Source organism: Lonchura striata, chromosome 32, assembly GCF_050655825.1.
Source record: "Lonchura striata isolate lonStrDom1 chromosome 32, ASM5065582v1, whole genome shotgun sequence".
Lineage (NCBI taxonomy): Eukaryota > Metazoa > Chordata > Aves > Passeriformes > Estrildidae > Lonchura > Lonchura striata.
Genome location: NC_140734.1, coordinates 2,611,814 through 2,634,593, shown reverse-complemented (window position 1 = coordinate 2,634,593; position 22,780 = coordinate 2,611,814). Strand labels below are relative to the sequence as shown.

The window sequence follows — 22,780 nt, the reverse complement described above, 5'->3', positions numbered from 1 at the left end:
ATCCCCTCACCGCTCCTGGGGCTCAGTGCTGCCCATGCAGATCTGCAGAGATGACAGAAGCTCCTGTGGCTGTTGAGTTTCAGGTGTGGCTGCAGAGAAGACTTTCCCAGGTCCTTTGGTGGATGTTGCTCGCAAGCCCATCTCCCATCACAGGGGTGAGTAGTGTGTCCCCACTGACTCCACAGGCTGAGCATGGGTTTTCTGTGATCCATTCCTGGGAAATAGAAATATTTCTCTTAAGATCCCCTGAGAGGAAAGAACAAACATAGAGGAAGTAGTGAATCCCGGCAGGAATCCAAACATCTGGAAGAAATCCTGAGTGATCTGGAGAGACAGCATGGTGGGTGCATTTCCCTCCCCCTTTCCCTGGGACCCAGCAGCCGGGACCTTTCCCTGCACATCTGGACAGTCCCTGCCTGGCACAATGGGAAGGGATCCATGGCAGCCTCGCTGCCCCGCTGCTGCTCTCCCGGCCTGCAGGGCTGTTTCCCAGTCTGGGCTGGCTGCAGCTTCTCCCCAGCCTCTGCAGGAAGGCATTTGCCACCAGCTGACAGGGAGCTCAAATTGCACCATGGGCCTGAGATGCCTGCAATTTCCCGCTCTCTGGGGAGATGCAGAGAGGCAGCTGTTTGCTGGATGGTGGAGTTTTGGAGCAGCTCCAAAACTCTGGGCATTTTCCTTGTCTTTATCCACCTCTTTGACAAGTATTGCTGGGAGCAGAAGAGCACAGCAGAGAGGAATTATGGCATGCAGGCTCAGGGCTTTGGGCACTGAGCAGTCCTGTGCCAAGAGGCGGCAAGGTGCCTGCAGGCCCCAGCTCTGGGGGAAACAGAGAGCGAGAACGTCCTGGTCGTATCCACCGTGCTGCCAGCTCAGCAGTGCAGCATAGCAATGGCTCACTCTTCCCATTGCTCCCAAGATGCAGCTGGCACCTCAACACGTGCTGACAAAATCTGGAAAAGCATGAGAAGAGATTTCTGCTGGGGAACATCTTGTTTGATGAAGTTGGTGGCCATTGTGGCTGCTGCAGCACTTGGCCTGATGATGTGCTCTGCTGGAATCTGGTATTTCTGCATGAGAAAATGGTGAGTGTTTTGCTGATCTCATTCTCCAAGAGCTTCCTTTAAAGGCTGCTGATAGTCAGGGAAGATTCCCAGTGAGGCTGCAGTGGAGTTGTGGCCAGTCCATGGCTGCGCAAAGAACTCTGCTGAGGGTTCTGCTGCTGCCCAGTGCTTTCCTTGGCCTCTTCATTGCTGGGCCTTGTCCTGGGGGGCCGCTGGGGCTGCAGCCAGTGCTGGCTCCCCCTGAGGCTGCCTGGCCAGGAGCAGCCCCAGGGGCACAGGGCAGAGGCACAGCAAGGTGGGGAGGAGAAAGAGCGGGGACGAGATGGCCCCTGAAAGGCAGAGGCGCTCTGGGGCCCGCTCCTGGCCAGGGAGCCTGCCCAGAGCCGTCCCCTGCTCGCCGGGGCCTCGAGGGGCAGCTGTCCAGCTGGGCCAAGGTGTGCCAGCCGCTCCAGCCGTGCTGGGGAGCCTTGCCAGCTCTGGGCCCTGCTGTGCAGGAGGGTCCCTGTGTGCCACTGGCAGCTGGGGCCTCAGCCACTTCTCTCTTTGCACAGTCACGCTTCTGGACAGGAGATGAAAGACAGTGGCTACACCTCACACCCAGACAGCGATGCAGCAACTTTGGCAGTAGTAAGGATGTGGTCAGCCCTTTCTAGAAGTTCTGAGAAGAGGACCCCAGAACAACCATCTACGAGGAAACCTCTTATCACCCTCTAGATCCCACTGCTTCTTCCTCTCCCCATGGGTATCCCCAAGCTGCCCTCATCCATTTTTGATCTCCCCCTGTCCCATCCCAGCCCATTCCCGAGTTGTTCTGGAAATCCCAGGATCAGCCCTGAACCCTCCAGCCCCAACTGAGGCCAACATGGCCCTTCCTCTGCCCCTGAGCCCCCTGGCCCTGCCCTCTAAACAACACTGTAGGTGACCCCCCTCCCCCTGTCTGCCCTTCTTGCATTTCAATAAAGAGATGGAGCTGTCACCCCAGTGTCTGGGTGGTACCACCAGCAAAGCCCAGCCGGCACTAGCCCTGGCTGAGCTCCATGGCCAGGAGCAGCCGTGGATGCCCACGGTGAGGGCAGGCAGGAGCCAGGCAGGGGCTGCTGTGACCTGTGGCGGGGCCCCGAGGGGCTGGGGGAGCCCATGCTGAGCGTCCCGGGGCTGAGGGCACATCTCCTTCAGTGGGATCATCTGGGCCTGGACATCCTCCAGTGGCATGTCCAGGAAAAGAGGGAAGCCCTCAAGAACATCTCCAGGGACACAGCCTGAGCAGCAATGCCAGCAGGCAAAACAAAGCTCCTCCCCAGTTAACACACACTTGGTAGGACCTAATTGATGGGCCACCACCAATCCAGGGTGCTGCACAGGGTCTGCTCTTCTGGGCAAGGGCCAGAAGGAAAGGGAAGGGAAGAGCTGTGTGTCCTTGGGGCCTGATAGGGCTGATGAACAGCCCCAGAGGCACAAAAACACAGCAGCACCAACACTTGATTTCCAGGGCAAAACAATTGGCATTGCTGGCCTGGGCTTCTCCATAAGGCACATGGGGGCTTTGGAGACCCCATAAGGTGCACGAGAGGCTCGGGTCCCTTGTGAGACACACAGGGATATTTTAGGTTCCCTCTGAGGCATGGAGGGCACTGGGGTCCACTTGAAGGCATGCATGAGATTTGGAATCCTATGTGAGGTATGCAGGGGGGTTGGGATCTCTGCCAAGGTGTGCAGGGTGCTGGGGGTCTCTGCTGAGCACAGGACTGAAATGAACAGGTTTTATGCCTTTATTAGTGTTCAGTTCTTTATTAAAAAGTCAGCTCGGCAGGGGGGTGTTGTAGCTTTTTCCAGTGGCACGCTAGTAGCCAGAGGTAAAGATGTGTCCAGCCTGTATCTGCAGTCCCAACCAGCAGACCATCGACTCTCCTTTCCTCCTGGTCCACTGGTAGCCAAAGGGTGGGGGGATGTGCAGAGCCTGCTGCCAAGGTCCAGCAGCAGCTATCCCTCTCCTTCCCTCCTGGTAACACCAGGAACAGTGTTTGTTTTCCTTGTGCCTGCTTCCCACAGCCCAGTCCTCAGCAGGTCATGGTGACAGGTCAAACACAGACTAGGGATGGGCTTCCCTTTTCCCCAAGCAGCACACCCATCCAGCCCCCTCCACTGTGCCCCTCTTTTTCATTTTGGGGTGTTTTTCATCCCCAAAACTCCCTCCCATGATTCCACTGGATTATTTTGCATCCTAGTCCTAGTTTGGGTGGGGGTGTAGGTGATTCCCAGGAGCGATTAGCTAATTAACATTTCAATGTCAGTACTTAGTTCCAGCCAAGTGTCCCAGCCAGGCTGTTTTGTTCATAACAGTCCGGCTCGGGGCTGCCGCGGCCCAGGGGCAGCCGCCGTGCCGGGACGGCTGTGGCGAGGGGCCGAGGCGGAGCTGCCCCGCCGGGTCGCGCTGCACGGGCACGGCACGGGCGGTGCTGAGCGCCGGGCAGGCGGCACCCCGAGCCCAGGGGCCACAGCCGCGGCCCTGCCTCCATCGGGGCCGGGCACAGACAGCCCCGCAGGCAGAGCGGCGGCACCGGCCCCGCTCAGCGCCCGAGGGGACGGAACCGATGCCAGAGGAGCCCGGGGGGCCCTGAGCGGGGCCCTGGCGCTGCCCGCCCGGCTCTCCCGGGCCTGTGGCCATCCCGGGCGCCAAGGGCTCGCTCTGTGCCGCGCTCTCCCTGCCCAACGGGGCTCCGGGTCAGCACCCGGCTCCTGCCACTGCCTTGAGAACGCTGAGGGGCATTCGGGGGCGGAACTGAACTTGCCAGGGAGAGAATTCATAGGAGACTTGTTTAGCCCTTTTACAGACTTGTTTAGGCCCTCTTCAAGTTGAGAAACAACTTAAAATCCCAGGCTAAATCATGTGGTTTAACCTGTGGGGATTCCTTGAAGATGCTTTGTAACTCCCAGGGGTGCCAGGCCAAATCCCAGCGAGCACCAACACCCAGGAGCTCTGATGCATGCAGCAGGTCTGGCACCAGGCAAAGGAGTCAACATCCCTACAGCTGCCCGCTCTGCCTGCAGGGTGTCACGCAACAGCAATGTTCCAGCAAGAACAGGCATTTTTACATCCTCAGGACGATGTGCTCTTGTGGTCCTGATGGTGGATCAGAGAGAAAAGCCAAAAGTGACAGACTAAACTTGACTGCAGGAGAGGGATGGCTCAGCAGAGGACCTGGGGACCTGTGGTGCCAGCCAGTGACCGGCCACTCGGACACAGCAGGAAGGCCCCAGACTATCACACTTCAGCTGGGAGAGTATAAAAGCCCAAAGGTTCTTTGTTCAGGATCCGCCAGAGGCACCAGCTCAAACTGCCACTGTTCCAGCACAATAAAATTGTTTTAAGGATCCAGAGGTCCAACACTCTGCTATGGAGGACATTCCACATTTCCAATCTTTCAGGCACTTGGAACCTTCTGATTTTGCTTTGCATGCAAGACAAATAAACCCCCAAATGTGCACAAATCACTCCTTTAGCCTTTCCGCCTTTTATTTTCAGCCAATTTTTACTTTGTTCTCTGCTATCATGTCCTTATCTTTCCAAAATTCCTGTGCCTATTTAAATCCAGCCACCAGGGATGGTGCACACATTTTTTTTAGCTCTGCAGAGATTTATCCCCAGCAATCCTGCCAACCACACACACTTCAATGTTGCAAAAACCTAACTCTGGGCTGCAGTATGTGAATCCCACTCTGGTGTGTGAGATGGCAGAGCACCAGAGCAGGCACTGTAGAAGGGGCATTCTGTAGATTAGTGAAGTCACTACCAGAACTCAGTCTAGCTCTTAGAACTCCGGCACCACACCAGGAGTGGGGAGCTGCCTCGGAGCAGCACAATGTTCTGTGTTGGAAGGCCTCCACCGAGGCCAGAGGCTGCCTCAGCCCCAGCCGCCATCCTGTGCATGGTGGCAGCGCTGAGGGCTGTGGCAGGGACACTCTTCCCCAGAACTGTTTCCCAACTTTTCCTGTCCCAGCAGGGGACTTGGAAATGTTTCTTCTGTCCTGACTTACCCTGTTTCCACCTTGTCAATACACAACTTGCTGTCTTACTCGCTTTATGCTTAGAAGGTTCTAAGAAGAAAATGAGAAACATACTGTAATTATGACACCCAAAAAGAAGGCCAGAAAACAATACTCCATGGTGTAGGGCCTTAGAGAGCGGCTATTTGGTTTATTCGACAGCAGAGTGAGGGCAACAGCTCCACCAAAAACACACTTGTCCATTCCTTGCACACTACAAGCTTTTAAACTTTTTAACTTAATGTACACATTATACTTTCCTAACCTTCATATTGCAACATGTATACTAATTACATCATTATATGAGCCCTTGTAGCACATGTGCAGTTTCTGCACGAGGTGGTCATCTGTGGATGACAGCCTGGCCAGAGAGGGAGACACGACATTCGTTTTTCACAGTGGCTTGTGAGACCTTTTAGGGAGTTGCAGAAATGATGATAACTTGTTAGTATAAACAACCAGCAGGTGGTGTTTTTCTATTCTGATTTTCTGTTCTTCTTAAGGACTGTTTGTGAGAAAGATGTTTTTGTTAAATAGCCAGTCAAGTAGAAGGTGTCAAAACTGTCTATAAAAGAGAGAGCTTCTGTATTAAACTTTCATCTTCTGCAATTCAGTCTCCTGGTGAGCTTGTGTAACTCTGGGCTTAATGATGACAGTTGCCAGCCTCCTGCTGGTCATTTTGGATGAAGGCTCAGAAGGCTTCCTCAGGCTTCAACTTTTTTACCTCTGTTTCTGCACATGCTTTACAAGACTGTCTGCTCAAATAGCCAGTGGTTAATTAGCCTTTTGCAGTTAGCTTGTTCTGCTAAATTTGCTGATTTCTAGAAAGTGCTTCATTCCCATCCCCTTGTACAAAGTAACTACTTCTTTCTGCACAGCTTTTTGTGGAAAATGACAGGAGACAAGCACATTTTATAATGTTCAACAACTCTCAGTTTATTCCAAGCACGTATGTACAGTTATACCCGTTATAATCAAGCTCATACACATTGCAAAATTTAAGCTCCTTATTGGTGTATCTAAAGGGGTCAACCCCGCCTTTGGGAACTTTCTATGCTTGCTTCGTTTTTTTGGGGGGACTTTCTACGTTCAGTTATACTTATCTTTTTGCTGACCGTTTTGCTGCTGGGAACTAGCTTACCCAAGGACATATGATATTGTTGCTACATCCACTATTGCTGCACTATGCAATTTTCAGCTATTGCTTCACTAACTGCACATAGTCATGGCCTCTCTCCTGAAGACACTTATCCACAAAACTCTCCACACTTCCCCTGTTTCTGTTTTGAACCATTAAATCAGTTGTCCACATCTTTGAATCTACTAGATGCTGAAGACAGCTAAACAGGCATGGCAAGATTAACAAGAGCAGTAAAACAACAATCAAGATTCCCACTGCATACATAATAAAGGTTCTTAGACAAGGACCAATTCCTAAGCTTTTAAGCCATTCTTCTATCCCCAGACCATCTTCCTCTTTTAATTGATGAAGGCCCTGTTGTAGTTCTTTAATCTTAGCATGTATTGATACAGAATTGTCAGAGATTCATGCAACACATACCTTCAAATTCCTCACATCCATGTCCATGGGCCAATAAAAAATCAATGGCTGCTCTGTTCTGCAGTACTGCATGATTTACACTTTGTACATCCATAGCAAGCATGGCTAAAATCTCTGATGTTTTATTAAGTTCATCTTTAGCCCAGCATCCCAATTGTTCAGCTAAAACCATAGCCTTTCTGGCAGCTCCTCCCGGTAACAGGGTTGCCACTATTACCTGTTTAAAGGTACTCCAAAACTGAGGTTGTCCAACCTGATCACATTGTAAGTCGTGCACGCCACGCTTTTTTCTTGTCTTCCCTAACCTGTCCCATTGCATTAGCAAGGGCATATTAGGATGGAACAGCGCTAGTTTTCCTAGGTAACAGGGTCCCCCTTGTGGTTTTACCGGTATTCCATTCCAAGCTCTATCTCCACAGATCAAAAATACGCCTTTTGACAACCTTAAGGGTTTGGTTATCTTGGAACCATCACAGTTGGAATATAACTGTGATGCTACCCTACCTTAGTCCAGTGAAGAGTCTAGAGAAGCCCATTTTTCTCTTGGGTTATTTAAATTCTGCAAGTTCAATGGAACAAAGCTAAACCATCCTCCTGTCGAAACATTCCCTAAACTAGCATTGGCACTTCCAAAGAGATCTAATTCTTCTGGTGGAGATTGTAATGTTTCTTTAAGTGAAAGTACCAACAAACATTGCCTATAGCCATCTCTCTGAGCTTCTGTGTAACCCATGCTCTTGTCTGGCCCTTTCACCTTTGCAAAGTTCTTGCAAAGCATTTGGTTCTTTATCAACCCACAAAATTCCTCTGGTCTCCAGACAGGAACACCTGTTAAGCAGGTGCGAAATGGACTTGTCACCCCTCCCGAGTTAAGGCATAGCAAACTTTGATTAGTCATGTTAGCCAAGGTTACCCAAATATTTTCTCTGGGCTGATTAAATTGCATTATTTCACAACAAAGATTAGTCAAAGGAACAAGATAGATTATCCATCTTATCACCCTCATGATTACTTCCACTTTGATTTTAATTTTAATGCCTGCACATTTTCAATAAGCCTATCTAACTCTAGGTCTGGATTTCCTACTATTGTTCTTCTTAAATAAGGTCTTATAGAAACCTTCACCTGCTTTTGGCACCTTGTTGATAAAATTTTTGAATTTGCCTGTCTAATCAACCTATCACGAGCGTGTTCTGCTTCCCACCTAGAAAAAGCTAATATATTTTGTTCTGGCACTTCAAATAACTGCAAAGCTAAAGCAACTCCTAAGCCTGTATCTTGTATTAAATCTTTCTTCCAAGTCTCTCCCTGTGTTGAAAGGCACAATTTCTACACCACAAATGTAGTTTCAAAAATACTTGGTCTTCCCAGTACGTTTTTCCACAACCCCCACAAATAAAAGCAACCCAACTGTTACAATTAAAACTCCCACAACCAAGGCACTCGGGATTCTTTGGTCCCGGTATATGAGCAGTCTGTAAAGCTTCAATACTCATAACAATTGCCAGAAAAGTTGACTCTGAAGGCAAAAGTTGATCGATCACTGGGGAAAGTCCTCTTATCTCTTGAAGAAGGTGTCCCACTATGTGGATCAGCTTCTCTTCAATTCTCCTCTGATCCTGATCCGCCAGGGGGGCTGTGAGATGAATCATCCAGAGCCAGTTTGGTCCACTTCGCTGGCACCCAGAGTGAACCTGTAGGGGTGGAAACACAAAGATATCCCCTTCCCCAATATAGGACCTTTGCTGGGTTCTGCCAAATACCTGTTTTAGGTCCCTATACCTGACCCATACTTCCTTGTCCTTTTTGCTCATTTCTTTTTGTCCATAATGTACCATTGCAGTTGGTACCTCCGAATCCCCAAATATACACAAATGATTAAGAACAAAGAGCACTTTCATTAGCCTTTCCTGAACATCTCCAACTTCCCTATGTTTTTCCAAATATCTCTTCAAAGTTCCATTTGCTCTTTCTACTATTGCTTGTCCAGTGGGAGAATGTGCTATTCCTGTAATGTGCTTGATCCCCCATGATTTCAAAAACCTATCCACCCTGCCACCAATGTATGCAGGACCACTGTCTGTCTTGATCTGCTTTGGCACTCCCATTACTGCAAAAAAACTACACAAATGCCTTATAACATGTAATGCCTTTTCCCCAGCTTGAGCCGTTGCCCAGAGATATTTGCTATATGTAGCTATAGTAACATGAACATATTTTAGGCGACCAAAGCTATTTACATGAGTAACATCCATCTGCCAAAGTTCGTTAGATGAAAGACCTCGAGGGTTAACTCCCCATCCCATGCCATGACCCCCATTATGATGACTACATATAGGACAAGCTCTCACTATAGAAGTAGCATCTGCATGGGATATTCCAAACTCCCGTTGTAACCCTTTTGCATTCTGATGTCAGGGTGTCAGACCCAGCCAGCAGGGGTTTAGGAGGTGTGAGTCGTGTTTGACCAACCTGGTCTCCTTTCATGACCAGGTGACCCTCCTGGTGGATGCGGGACAGGCTGTGGATGTGTCTATTTGGACTCCAGCAAGGCCTTTGGCACTGTCTCCCACAGCACACTCCTGGAAAAGCTGCAGCCCACGGCTGGGACAGGAGCACTCTGTGCTGGGCTCAGAACTGGCTGCATGGCCGGCCCAGAGAGTGGTGGTGAGCGGTGCTGCATCCAGCTGGGGACAGTCACCAGTGGTGTCCCTCAGGGCTCTGTGCTGGGCCAGCTCTGTTCAATGTTTTTATTGACGACATGGATGAGGGGATTGAGCCTTTCATTAGTAAATCTGCAGATGACACTAAGCTGGGAGCGCGTGTCCATCTGTTGGAAGATAGGAGGGCTCTGCAGGGAGGCCTGGAAGGGTTGGAGGGATGGGCAGAGTCCAGTAAGATGAAGCTTAGTGAATCCAAGTGGCCATCCCTGCATTTTGACCACAAACACCCCCTGCAACATTACAGGCTGGGGATGGTGTGGCTGGTCAGTGCCCAGGCAGAAAGGGACCTGGGGGCACTGGTCTAAAGCCAGTTAACATGAGCCAGCAGTGTGCCCTGGTGGCCCAGAAGGCAAATGGCTCCTGGCCTGGATCAGGAATGGTGTGCCCAGCAGGAGCAGGGCAGTGATTCTTCCCCTGTGCTCGGCACTGGTTGGGCAGCACCTCAAGTGCTGTGCCCAGTTCTGGGCCACCCAGTTTGGGAAGGTCATGGAGGACCTGGAGCATGTCCAGAGAAGGGCAGCAAGGCTGGTGAGGTGATTGGAACACAAGTCCTGTGAGGAACAAGTGAGGGAGCTGGGGTTGTTTAGCCTGGAGAAGAGGAAGCTCAGAGGTGACCTTATCACTCTACACTCCCTGAAAGGTGGTTGCAGTCAGGTGGGGGTTGGTCTCTTTCTCCTCACAGCAGCTGACAGAACCAGAGGACACAGTCTTATGCTGCACCAAGGGAAATTTAGATTGGCTATTAAGAAAATTGTTTTCTATGGAAAGGGTGATAAAGTACTGGAATTGTCTGTCCAGGGAGGTGGTGGAGTCAGCATCCTTGGATATGTTTAAAAAAAGACTGGATGTGGCACTCTGTGCCATGGTTTAGCTATGGTGGTGTTAGGGCATGGATTGGACTTGATGACCTTAAAGGTCTCTTCCAACTCAGTAATTCTATGTTTCTGTGATTATGTGACATCACAGAGCAGGCTCTGACATCACAGGATGCCTGTAGGACATCACAGAGCAGGCTGTGAGGTCACAGAGTGTGCTGTGACATTATAGGGTGGCTGTGTTACATCACTGAAGGTGTTGTGACATCACAGTATGGGTCTGTGAGGCCACAGAGGTGCTGTGTGACATGATAAGTGAGTTCTGACATCACAGAGCAGTCTGTGACATCACAGAGAAGGCTGTGACATCACAGAGGAGGTTGGACATCACAGAAGAGGTTCTGATGTCACAAAGCTGTCTATGACATTTCAGGCTGGCTGTGTGTCATCACAGAATGGGCTGTGAGGCTACATAGAAGACTCTGCCATCATAGATAAGGGCTCTGTGACATCACAGAGCAGCTGTGTGATGTCACAGAGAAGGCTGAGACAATAGAGAGTGGGTTGTGCCATCACAGAGCTGACTGTGAAATCACAGCGCAGGCTGTGACATTAAAGGGAGACTGTGACATCACAGGCTGGGCTGTGACGCCACAGGGCAGATTTTGTGACATCACAGAGCAGACTGGGACCTCAAAGAGTAGGCTGTGACATCACAGAGCAGCTGTATGAAATCCCAGGTGGCCTGTTACATCTCAGAGTGGGCTGTGTGACATCACAGGGGCTGTGTGACATCACAGGGGCTGTGTGACATCACAGTTGGCTGTGTGACATCGCAGGGGCTGTGTGATTTCACTGAGTCGGAGCAGGCGGGGCGCGGCCGTGGCGGGGGTGTCTCTTCTCCCATCCACAAGGTGACACAACAAGGACGGGAGCGAGGCGGCGCCGCCCCTCATCGCCCCGCAGCGCCCAGCAATGGCGGCGGAGATGGCGGCACAGTCCTGGTTGCCATGGCAGCGACAACGCCGAGAGCAGCAGCGCCGCCGATGGCGGGATCGCAACACTACAGCAAAAATTACAGCAGCGTCTTCCCAATTTCTTACAAGAGTCAGAGACGTAATGAAAAAGTACAGCAGGACCGAGTGTTTTCCAAGATACCAAGAAGGATGAACATTATGTCAATCAATGTTATTTCAAATATGATATGGATGAAAATCACTGTATAAAGATAGAAATGTTAGTAATGATTTAATTACCAAAAATGTCTCTGAAAACAAAGAGTTGAGAAAATGTCATCTGATGGAATTTTAGTATTGAGTTTGTAATCTCTGTCTTTGGGTTTTTATAGATAATAATATAAGTAATAGTGATTTTTAAGTTTTATAGATAATACAATAAATAGTGATTGTTAAGTTTTTGTAAGTAATGATAAGTAGTGATTGTTACTAATGTTATATGAGTGCTTTAAAAGGATTGTCTTAAACTATTTTAAACATTTCTTGTTAATAGGTTGATCATAAAATGTGAGTTGTCTGATTTTTGTGATAAGAATTATTATTAAGGTATTAAGGTGTTGTTATAGTATTTACAGTCAGTTTTCATATGTTTTATTGTCTCTTTAGGTGATTGATTACAAGATGTTTTTTCAGGATCCTGTGTTTTTGATTTTTTAACTACTCATGTGTTTTCTTTATCCAATCTTTTATGCAGCTGCAATTCATCTTCCTTTAAAAATTCATTATCCAAATTTTAGTTCAAGATTTCAGACTTCAAATTTTCAGATTTCTGAAGAAAGAGTTTGTTATATTTAGAGAATTTTTGTCTTGAAAGAGATTTTAAACAGGTTCAATTATTTAATAGTTTGATAAATTTTTAATAATAAGGTTTTTTACTTATAACTGTTATTTCTAAGACTTTTGTTTTATAATGTGTTAAAACATATCCTCCAATTAGAGTTTGAGCTCTGGCCAAGCTCTGGCTCTACGTGGATGGTGTGATTGACCCAGGTGTTTTCTGCATCAAAAAGTATTCAAGTCCTTTTGGCTTGACAATTTGACCATGTAGGGCAGCTGAGCCACAAAGGGAGTTTTGGAGAGACATGATCCGGACATGTTTTATCCAAATCTCTGTTGTTTTAAGGTTTATCAGCTGCTTCAGACTCTGGGATGACAATTTGATATAGTAACTATGATTTTATATGTAATATTAATTGTGTATTATCTGATTGATTTTTATTTGTTGTTAGTTTCTTTACTATATGCATTGTTTTGTTCTTGATGTTTTTTCATGTTTATTATAAAGATGTTGATATTTCCATTTCTTCATGCAAATTTTAAGAAACAGAATTGAGAGAGGACCCTCCAGTCCCTGTGGGGAGTGTTGAGTTTGTTTGTGTTTTAGCAGGTGCAGAATCTGGATAGATTTCAGTGAAGAATGTTAAACTTATCAATTTCAAGAGAACACTAATCTCTCCACAAGTAAATCAGAGGATGCACAGCAAAAGTGGATTGTACAAAGATTTGTGTTTCACCCACAGAAGATTGTAGGCTTTTAAGTTTTTTCATAAGTGTGTTTTTAATTATGTTATAGACTTTTTTTACTAAGTTTTAATGAGTTTTAGTAATGCCTGTGATTTTTCTGTTCATTTTACCATTGCTTTTCAATGGCAAAAGAAAAAGAGGGACAATCAATTAGATAATCAAAAGCATAACATTAAGTTTATCATAAATATAGTTTGTATTTAGAATTAAGTTTGTTCCTTTCATGTTAAACAGAACAATCAAAACCATGAGAAATATGAAGTGGGGTGCACTTCTGTAATACTAACCTCCTTTTTCACCCCACGAGTTGCTTCAGTGCAAGCTCTCACACAATTAAAAATCCGAGCCTACTAGACAGAAAAATAAATTAATATTTCATCTAAAATGTTAAGTGAGCTTGCCACAAATATAGGTAGTATCTGTCATGCAGTTCTGCAAAACAGAACAGCTGCCACTAATTTACTTCTTCTAGCCCAAGGTCATAGTTGTGAAGAATTTGAAGGAATGTGCTGCATGGACTTATCTGATCACTCTACATCTATCCATAAGCAAATACGAAAATTGACCGAGCTAACTCAACAGTTGAAGGTGAAGGACGGATTGGGCTTGGAAGGCTGGCTGAAAGGATTGGGGATCGGACCATGGTTGAGGGACATCATCAAATATGGCATAATAGTTCTAAGCATAATTGTGGTACTTTTGCTTGTTTTGCCCTGTGTGTTTACTTGCTTACAAGGCTTGATGCAGCAGCTTTTGCAGAAAATGTTGAATGCACACCTTCTTGTCCAAAAGGAAAACGGGGGAGATGAAGAGAGCCTGACAGAGGAATGGTTGAACGACAAGGGACATGATACTGTAAAATTAATCCAAATAGGGAGGGCTACGTGACTGCTGCAAAGTTCGCATGGCCCTGAAGAGTAGATGGTGTGCAGAAAGCAGGATATTGAAACTGCTTGGTATGTAGAAGTAGATAGAGAAGAACAAAGAGGTACTAAGCTGTTCTAACTGCAAGGCCAGCTGGACAGGCATGTATCGATCATAAAAATACTTTTAAGATAATAGTACAAGTCACATAGCAACCAATCATGAGCTTGGCTTTTGCAATATGTATGAGCTAATTAACGAACATATATAAACTGTGTAATCTGTCACAATAAACTGAGACTTGATGATCATGATAGCATGAGTCTTGTCTCCCGCGGCATTCCCTCTAACAACGGTCACTCTGCTCCAGTTTCCCCCAGAGAAGTCCAACACTGCTCATGCACAGGGGGGTCCCCTGTCCCCCCGGGTCCCCCCGCCCCCATTGCCGCAGCCTCCCCCAGAGGATGTTCCACGAGATCGACCCCAGAGCCTGACACAGGGACGAGGGCTGGGGCTGTGGAAGGTGGGACGGGGGGACAGGGACCCCCTGGCAGTGTCCCTGTGTCCCCCAGTGCCAGAGCCTGGGCCAGGGCTCCTTCACCCTGTTACCAACGAGGGCTTGAGAGCGCTGAAAAGTCCCCGGCAAGGGAGCAGCAAAAACCAGATTTAATATTAAGCGACAGCACCACAGAGTTCCTTGGCAAGAGTCACTCTGCTCCTGACTGAACACTTCAGGCACCCCTAGGAAACAAATCAACCACAAATCCAAACAAAATCCAAAAATGATCAGAGAACTGTCCCTTTATGTGGCATAGGGACACATAGGACAGTGAGGGCAAGGATAAAAGGAATATGGCCCAAAAGCTGAACAGAGGTCAAAATTAACAGGACTTAAATTATACCTTAACCTTAACTTCTACCTTCAACTTCAAAATCTAGCAAAAGAACAGAGTTTAACAGTATTTAACCTAACTTATAACCTATGACTTTTCAATTTAACAGAGGAATATCATTTAATACTATTTAGCTCAGCTTATAACTTATAGCAATAGAACAACTCTTAGCAGCATTTAACTTAGCTTAGGCTGCATCACTTGACCTCACTTACAGGCCTGACTGGCTCAGCTATCCAGGGCACTCAGAGCCCTCAGGGAGCAGCATTTCTGCCACATTCCCCAGCACAGGCACTCCTGTGTGCACACAGACACAGAGAGTCAGTGCAAGGCACCTGTGAGAAATTCCCCTGAGGGCAGGGAAATGCTCCCTGAGGATGCTTTGACATCTCCCCAGCAGGGAAGGGTTGAGCCTGGAGGAGTGGGGGGATCGGCCCAGGCTCCCTCGTTGTTTGGGATCCCCGAGTGCAGCAAACGGGAGAGTTCCCGGCTCGGAGAGGCCCCACTCAGAGGGAGTCGCTGGCCCAGGAGAGCTCCAAGGGCTCCTTTTGGAGCGCTGTTTGTAGGGCCCCAAGAGAGGGGCTGCAGTCCCAGCCATGTTTCATCCTGGCTGCACTTGGCATCAGCAGCTTTCTTTGGCAGTGTGAGAACAGGGATGTTGTGCCACTGAGGGGACACAAACAGTTCCCAGGGCTGCTCCTAAAGTAACCAGGAGCTGGCTGGGCAGCAGCAGTGCCTGGAGCAGACAGTGTTTGTGATGAGCTCTAGAGGAGCTGAGCCCAGGGGCTGTTGGCCAAGGCCGAGGCACAGTGAGGATTTCTCAGTTGGCAGGGTGGCCTGAAAAGGGGAGGGGGAAATGCACCAGCACAGGAACCATGGAACCAAAGAAGCATTGTGACACTGTGGGGCCTGTGAGACCTAGGCACCATTGTGAAATGTGGGGCACCATGGAACAATGGACACCATTGTGACACTTGGGGGACACATTGGATCATGGAGACCATTGGGATACTATGATACCCAATGGAATCAGCAAAGCATTGTGACACTGTGAGGCCTCATGGAACCAGTGAGACCATTGTGACCCTGGGGTCCCCACAGAACCAAGAGGACCATTGTGACACTGTGGGGGCCTCATGTCATCAGTGGTCCATTGTGACACTGTGGAGCCAAAGGAGACCACTGTGACACTGCAAACCCCCATGGTCCAAAGGTCCATTGTGACATTGTGGGCCTCATGGATCAGAGGACTCATGTGTCATTGTGGGGCCTGGGGAACCATGGAGACCATTGGGACACTCCATGACCTCATGGAATCGTTGGAACCATTGTGAAACTAGGAGGTCTCATGGAACCCAGGGGCTATTGTAACACTGTGGGACCCCATGCAACCAAAGGAACACAGAACAGGTCTGGCTGGTTTGGCCTCCGTGGACTGCCTGACTGGTCCAGCTGACCTTGGCATGTTAAAGGTCTCTTCTCCTCTGCTACTGGGGCTCACTGGGACAGAAAACACTGGGGCTCCCTGCTTTCCTTCCAATGGAAAAGAACTGTCCTTCTCCTCCAAGTGCCCATGGCCAGAATTGGGATTTTACGTCCAAATGTCCTTTTATCCAGGGATTGTTCCCATAGGAATATTGCCAGGACAAGTCTGGTTGGCAGTGGTTTCATGAGGGTCACCTCTCATCTGTCCCCAAAACACTGGGGAAGGCTCCATGCTTTCCTTCCTATGGGAAAGAATTGTCCTGTTGTGGTGTGGTCTTTTTTAGTTTGATATTTGTTCTGTGTATGTTCAACCCCCAACCCCTAATCTCCTCCCTTCCCCAGTTGTCAATCTTCCCAAGCTCTTCCCTACCCCCCTCCTCTCCAAGTTGTCAATCCTCCCTTTCCCTGCCCCTTTCCCCAGAACATTCCCTGTCACTCCTCATAGCCTCCTCCCCTGCTTCCAGAGCATTCCCTGTCTATTTAGTGAGGCTCAACACCCTTTTGGTTACTTTGTGTTACTCCTCTCCCCTGTTTCCCCTGATAGGTTTGTGCTCTGTTAGTCCCTCCTTAGACTCTTCCCCAGGCGTACCCTCAGTGGTTGGTGTTCCTATACCCCGCCTCTTGAGTTCTGGTATAAAACCTTTGCTCGCCCTCCCCAGAGGGTCTTGGGGCTCAGTGAATGAAACCATCCTGTTCACCCCCAAGTCCCGTGTTGCCTCCCCACGCCAAGTGGGACTGCAGAGCTTCACAGGGGGAGCAGCCGCCCGTTCTCTTCCCTCTCACCGCCCAGCACTCCACTGCTCGGGGTATCGCGGCAAGAGAGGCTGCCCACATTGCAACACTGTCCTGCTTCTCCAGGTGCCCATGGCCAAAATTGGGATTCTGTCTCCAAAATTCCCTATATCCAGAGGCTGCCTGCAGACAATCTGCTATTCCTGACAAGTCTGGCTGACCTTGGCTTTGTGAGGCTCTCATCTGCCTTCCAAACACTGGGGCTCTGTGCTTTCCTTCCTATGGAACAGAACTATTCTTATCCAGGTGCCCATGTCCAGAATTGGGATTACACCTCCAACATTGCCTGGTGTGAAAGACGAGGAGATTGTTGGCTGGAAACATTTTGTGTATGAGGGAGGAAGAGGCAGGTCCAGCCTTGCCTGGACCTGGAACCCCAATCCCCCCAGAGCCTCTATCCCAGCCCAGCAGTGTCTGCCAGTCCCTGGCACAGCACAGGCAATGCTCCACAGCCACCTCTGGAGCTCCAGCCCAGCTCCTGAGTGACCAAATGACCCCAAGTCCTCCCTGGGGCTGGCGCAGCAGAACTCAGAGGCACCAGCGGCTCCAGCTGGGAAATGGAGTGTGGGATGGGGCTGTGAAAGCCCTGCCTGGGCTGTGCCAAGCAGGGCACACAAGCCCTGACCCTCATCCCCCAAGCAACTCTCTCAAGGAGACATTTAAAAGGAATTACAATAATTTGTGTACTCTGAGTTAGATTCACTGGAGAAATAGTGCCCCACAGCTCATTAATATTCAGAATAATTGAACAAGTCAAGCCTCTGGGAATATTTTGATTTAAGTTTTCAAATCTTTTGTGATTAATTAGGCAGGCTTTAGTAGTGTATTCAAAGTGAATGCTTTATTTTTACAAAGACACAGAAAAGAATTGTTAGGTCCTGTTTCATTTTTTTACTCCACATAAATGAATATGTGCAATCTCCACTTGACACTGAATCCAAGTACCTCCTCATGCAGTTGGAATAGATATGAAAATCAAGACCCTTGATGGCTGACAATCCATCAGACTCTGTCCCTACCCCCACTCCACCATTTCCCCCATCCAAGCCTGGCCCTCAGAGCAGCCTTGTGCAAATCTGAGCTCCCTCCAGCCCAGGCTGCACCTGCAGGTTTCAGCTCCTTGGCTCCAACCCCCACCTGCTTTCCTTGGAGTAAGAGCTGCCTGAAGACACAGAGGGATGTTCAATTCTTGTCAGCCAACAAAGCCAAGGGAAGGCACAGCTCCATCAAGTGCAGAAGTCATTCGTCTGCTGACTATTAAATCCACTTTGTACAGTAGCCAGTCTCAGAGCAATGGAAAACACTTTCTGTGCCCAGCACAGATCCCAAGGTCCCCCCAAACCCTCCCTGCCCCAATTCTGCCCAAATTTGCTCTTTGTACACACGAGTCACATGCTGAAGCCAGGAGCTCCCTCCATGCCCAGAGGGAGGAAAAGAGAGAAAGTGGATGAAGAGCTCTCCTGTGCAGAGCCAAGGTCCCAAGTGTCCCTGCAGTGGGAGCCACAACTCATCAGGTTTGTGTCCTTTGGGCTCAGGGATGGTGACACTCAGAGGTACAGAAAGGTTTCTTGCCAACAAACAGGAGTTGAACATTTGAACAATTTAATCACCATCACAGACTTTCCTTTTTCTTGGAACTGTTTAAACCTGCTCTGGACTGAAAACCCAGAAAAACACCGGCAGCTCACACCTGTGGCCCACCGAGGTCTGGGACCCTGCATTCCAGTGCCAGAGGGACTGAGAAGAGACCGAGTGAGCCAACTGCAACCCACAAAAAGGACTTTCTGAATTGCCATCTCTTCAGAACTCTGAAGGGGTTTATTTCATATTATTCATGCTTGTGAATACTTTACTTTTTAAATAAACTGTTTTTTCCACTTTTCTCCAGGGAAGTCTTCTCCTGAAATAGTAGGGAGAGGGGCCGCTTGAACTTGATTTGTAGATGGACTCCTTTTGGAGGTTTCCTCACAAAATTTGCCCTAAACCAGGACAAACAGTCACAATTGTGCCACTTCACCAGTGGCACAACTCCCCAGCCCCCCAGGAAAAGAAAGGACATGTAAAGTTCTCCAAACATTTGGCCTGCTTTGCTGCAAAAGTTGTGCTGCATACACAGTGCAGTGTGGAAAGCCAAGAGAAGCTGCAGCGGGTGGCAAATCTTGGGACAGAAGCTCGACCTTGTTCTCCATGAGAGGTTCTTGTCAAGAGCAGACAGGAGAAGATTCCTGGAGAAGTGGAGCAGCTTTGCAGAAGTGCAATGAAAATGAAAGAAAGTATCTAAGATGTTTTCCTCTTTATTTCTATGCTCTCCTTTTCCATGTTGCACGACTTCTCCATGGCATGAATTCCAAATGGATCTCACCTCTAAGATGGGTCACTTAGCAAGTTATAAACACTGAAAAATACCATGAGCTACACGCAGTTTTCCTTCCCCTGTTTTTACTGGAAAGCAACGCTGGATACATGAGTGCAGTGCTTGGGTCAGGTAGGAATCCTACAGCAAGGGAATGTGCCCCAAGGGTGTTTGAGCCTCAGCAAGGACAATGCACAGCAGCGACGCAGCAGAGGGGATTCCTCTGCCAGTGTGCAGGAGTCAGGACTCTGGATCTGGGCTCCACACTGCAAAGTTCCCGTGTCTGGACAGACGAAGGGGCTGTCCCCGGGGCGCGCGGGGCTCGGCCGTGGGGCTCGTGGGGCGAGCGGGGAACGGACACGCGGACAAACGGCCTCGGTGCTTCAGTTGCAGAGGCAGCAGCGGCGGCGGCGGCAGCAGCGGCGGCAGCAGCGGCAGCAAAAGCAGTTTTTCTCTTCTTTCTCTTTCTCTTCTCTCTCCCGCTGTCGGACACCTTCCCCTCGGTGTCCTTCCCCGGTGTCCCTCTCCTCTCCCCGCCTCCTTCTCCCCATGCCGGGCCGGGCCATGCCCCCGGCCCGCCCCCGGCCCCGGGCGGGGCTGCCCCGTCCCCGGCCCCGCCCGCCCCGCCGCGGTCTCGCCTCCGCCCGGCTCTGGCCGTGCTGGCGGTGGCGCTGCCGGGCGGGCATCAGTGCCTGGGGCTGGGCCGGCATCGCCGCCCTTTGGCTCCGCCTGGCCCGAGCCCGGCCCCGGCCCCGCCGCAGGGTCCGGCCCCGGCGCCGGCGCCTCCCGGGCCCCGCGGAGGACACACGCGGCACGGCCGCTCCCGCCGCCCCCGCTGCGGCTTCCCCGGCCCGAGCTCCGCCGCTCGGCAGCGCGGCCGCCGGCCCCGAGCCTCCCGTGTCCCGTTGCCGAGACCGAAGGCCTGGGGATGGCCGGCCCGAGGCGCTCGGGGGGCGCTCGGGGGCCGCTGCTGGCCCCGGGCCGAGCGCTGACAGCCGCGTCCCGCCCGCAGGGAAGGCGCAGGAGGCCCTGCAGGAGCGGTACCGAGTGGGTTCGCTGCTGGGGCGCGGCGGCTTCGGCAGAGTGTTCGCAGCCACGCGGCTCTCGGACGGCGCCCCGGTGAGCGGCGGGGCCGGCGGCGGGCATGGAGGAGGAGGAGGGAGGAGGAGGAGGAAGGAGAAGGAGGAGAAGGAAGAGAAGGAGCAGGAGGAAGGAGGGAGAGGAGGAGAAGTGGGAAGAAGGGAGAGGAGGAGGAGGAGTGGGAAGGAGGGAGAGGAGGAGGAGGAGGATGGAGGAGGAAGTGAAGGAGGAGGAGGAAAGAGGAGGCAGAGCAGGAGGAGAAGGAAGGAGGGAGAGAAGAAGGAGAAGGAAGGAGGGAGAGGAGGAGAAGGATGGTGGAGGAGGAAGAGAAGGAGGAGGCGGAGGAGGAGGAGAGGGAAGCAGGAGGATGGGGCTCGGCAGGGCGGGCGGCGAGCTCAGCCCGCTGCTGCCTTTGGCTTGCAGGTGGCCATCAAAAGGGTGCCACGGAACCGCGTCCGGCGCTGGGGCGAGCTGGTGAGTGAGCGGGGCCAGCGGGAACAGCCGGGCCGTGCCGGGCGGGGCTGAGGCGAGGCCCGGCATGGGGGAAGCCACCAGGACGCCTCGATGGGGAGCGGGCGTGGGGCCAGCGCAGGGCGCAGAGCATCCCGGGCTGGCTGAGGGGTTCCCCTGCCCTGGCACGACATCAGTCCCACTGGTGGCACCGTGGTCCTCCCGCAGCCCGACGGCACCAGCGCACCCCTGGAGATCGTCCTGCTGGAGAAGGTGTCCACCGGCTTCCCTGCTGTGATCCAGCTGCTGGAGTGGTTTGAGCTCCCCAACAGCATCGTGATGGTGCTGGAGCGACCGGAGCGGTCTCAGGACCTCCTGCATTTCATTCGGGCACGGAGGTTCCTGTCTGAAGAGGTGGCACGGGAGCTGTTCCGCCAGGTGCTGGAGGCCGTGCGGCACTGCACCAGCCGCGGGGTCCTGCACCGTGATATAAAACCAGAGAACATCCTGGTTGACCTGGCCACTGGCCAGGCAAAATTGATCGACTTTGGCTGTGGCACCTACCTGCAAGACACAGCCTACACTGACTTTGCAGGTGAGCCCGGGCAGGGGTGTGCTCCCGGTCCCACCATCTCATGGCCCAACATCTCACAGGCCAAGCTAGGTGTGGCAGCGAGGATTCTCCCTTTTGCTGCCAGTCAGGGTACTGACTCTTTACCTGAGCTGCTTTTGAGCGGGGCTGGGTGGGGAGGCATCTTCCAGCCCTGCTGGCGGCCTTCGCCCACCACTCTGCCTGGGGCTGGGGTTGGAGCAGCAGCAGCCAGCCTGACAAAAGCACCCGTGGGTGGGGGTAGCAGAGGAGGGGGCCAGGACCAGTGCACCAGCCAGTTTGGTGTGCAGGCGAGGGGAAGGGCTTGGACTGCTTCACTCACCTTGTTTTCATAATATTTTATGAAAACATAAAATATTGGCTTCATAATATTTTTGGGGCACTGCAGGCAGGGAGGATAAGGACCCAGCCCTGAGTGGGTTTTTGCTTTTCATGTCATGGTCAGGCCTTGCTGGGGCTTCTGCTGCCCTTTTCCAACACCAGTGGCTTCTTGTCCAGCCCTGAGTTTGTACACAATCCCAGGTGCTGGCGAGAGTGCAGCAGTCGCCCCGTGTGCCACTGGGGCAGCCCCTGCACGCCCAGGGATGCTGGGGCCAGGCTCTGGAAGCAGCAGCATCCCCCTGATGAACTCCATCTGTATTCCACAGGAACACTGTCATACAGCCCCCCAGAATGGACCCACTTGGGCTGGTACCATGGCGAGGCAGCAACGATCTGGTCCCTGGGCATCCTGCTGCACCAGATGGTCTGCGGGCAGCACCCTTTCAGGAGGGGCCGGAAGATCAGCTGGGACCATCAGCTCTCGCTGCCACAGCGGCTCTCTCCAGGTGGATCCTCATCTCTGGCCACAGGGGAATACCAGTGCTGGGAGACAGCAGCGGGCTCGTGAGCATCTCGCTCTGGCAGCCGCTGAGGAGGTGGCACATGTCCTGCTCTCCTGCTCTCCTCCACAACAGGGAATTGATGGGAAAGTTTAGGCCCAGCTGGGAGCACAAAAGCAGCATGGCCTGGGCATGGGAAGAGTGTGGCAAAGCAGACAGGAGCCTTCTCTATCTGACCGGTGGTTTCTGGTTTCTCTGCCCAGAGTGCCAAGATCTTATCAGGTGGTGTTTATCCATGCACTTCTTGGACAGACCTTCCTTAGAAGACCTGTTCTGTGAACCATGGATACAGGATATTCACCTGTCATAGATGAAGGGAGAGAGCCTCATGCACACTTTGCTGCAGGGCCCTGGTAAGTTACAGCTCCACACATGCTCTGGCAATCAGAAGCAAGGAAACACAGACTTTTTTCCCTGCTTGTATCAATGCACTGGGGTTGTTGGGTGGGAACACGCAGCCCTTGTGCTGGAGCTGAGCTGCTCTGCCCAGCACTGGTGGCTGCCATCCAAGGTGGTTTTGCTTGTCCCAGTTGCCTGACAGCTGGGGCCCTGGGCAGAGCCCTGACAGCCTGGTCTGACCCCCAGAGAAGGAGAAGGAGCCCCTGGAGAAGCTGTACCAAGTGGG

General features: G+C 51.0%; 1 protein-coding gene across 1 annotated transcript in view; it reads left to right on the top strand.

The window, feature by feature from the left end:
* The window catches only part of LOC146764611 (serine/threonine-protein kinase pim-1-like), a 33,418-nt gene extending 10,953 nt beyond the window's left edge, over positions 1–22,465 (top strand). Inside the window, exons 2-6 of the mRNA XM_085564052.1 lie at positions 19,824–20,253; positions 20,638–20,688; positions 20,893–21,259; positions 21,922–22,101; positions 22,359–22,465. Of these exons, the coding sequence (XP_085420178.1) occupies positions 19,824–20,253; positions 20,638–20,688; positions 20,893–21,259; positions 21,922–22,101; positions 22,359–22,465 (1,135 nt within the window). The remainder of the gene's footprint in view (positions 1–19,823; positions 20,254–20,637; positions 20,689–20,892; positions 21,260–21,921; positions 22,102–22,358) is intronic.
* The last annotated feature ends 315 nt before the right edge of the window (positions 22,466–22,780 follow it).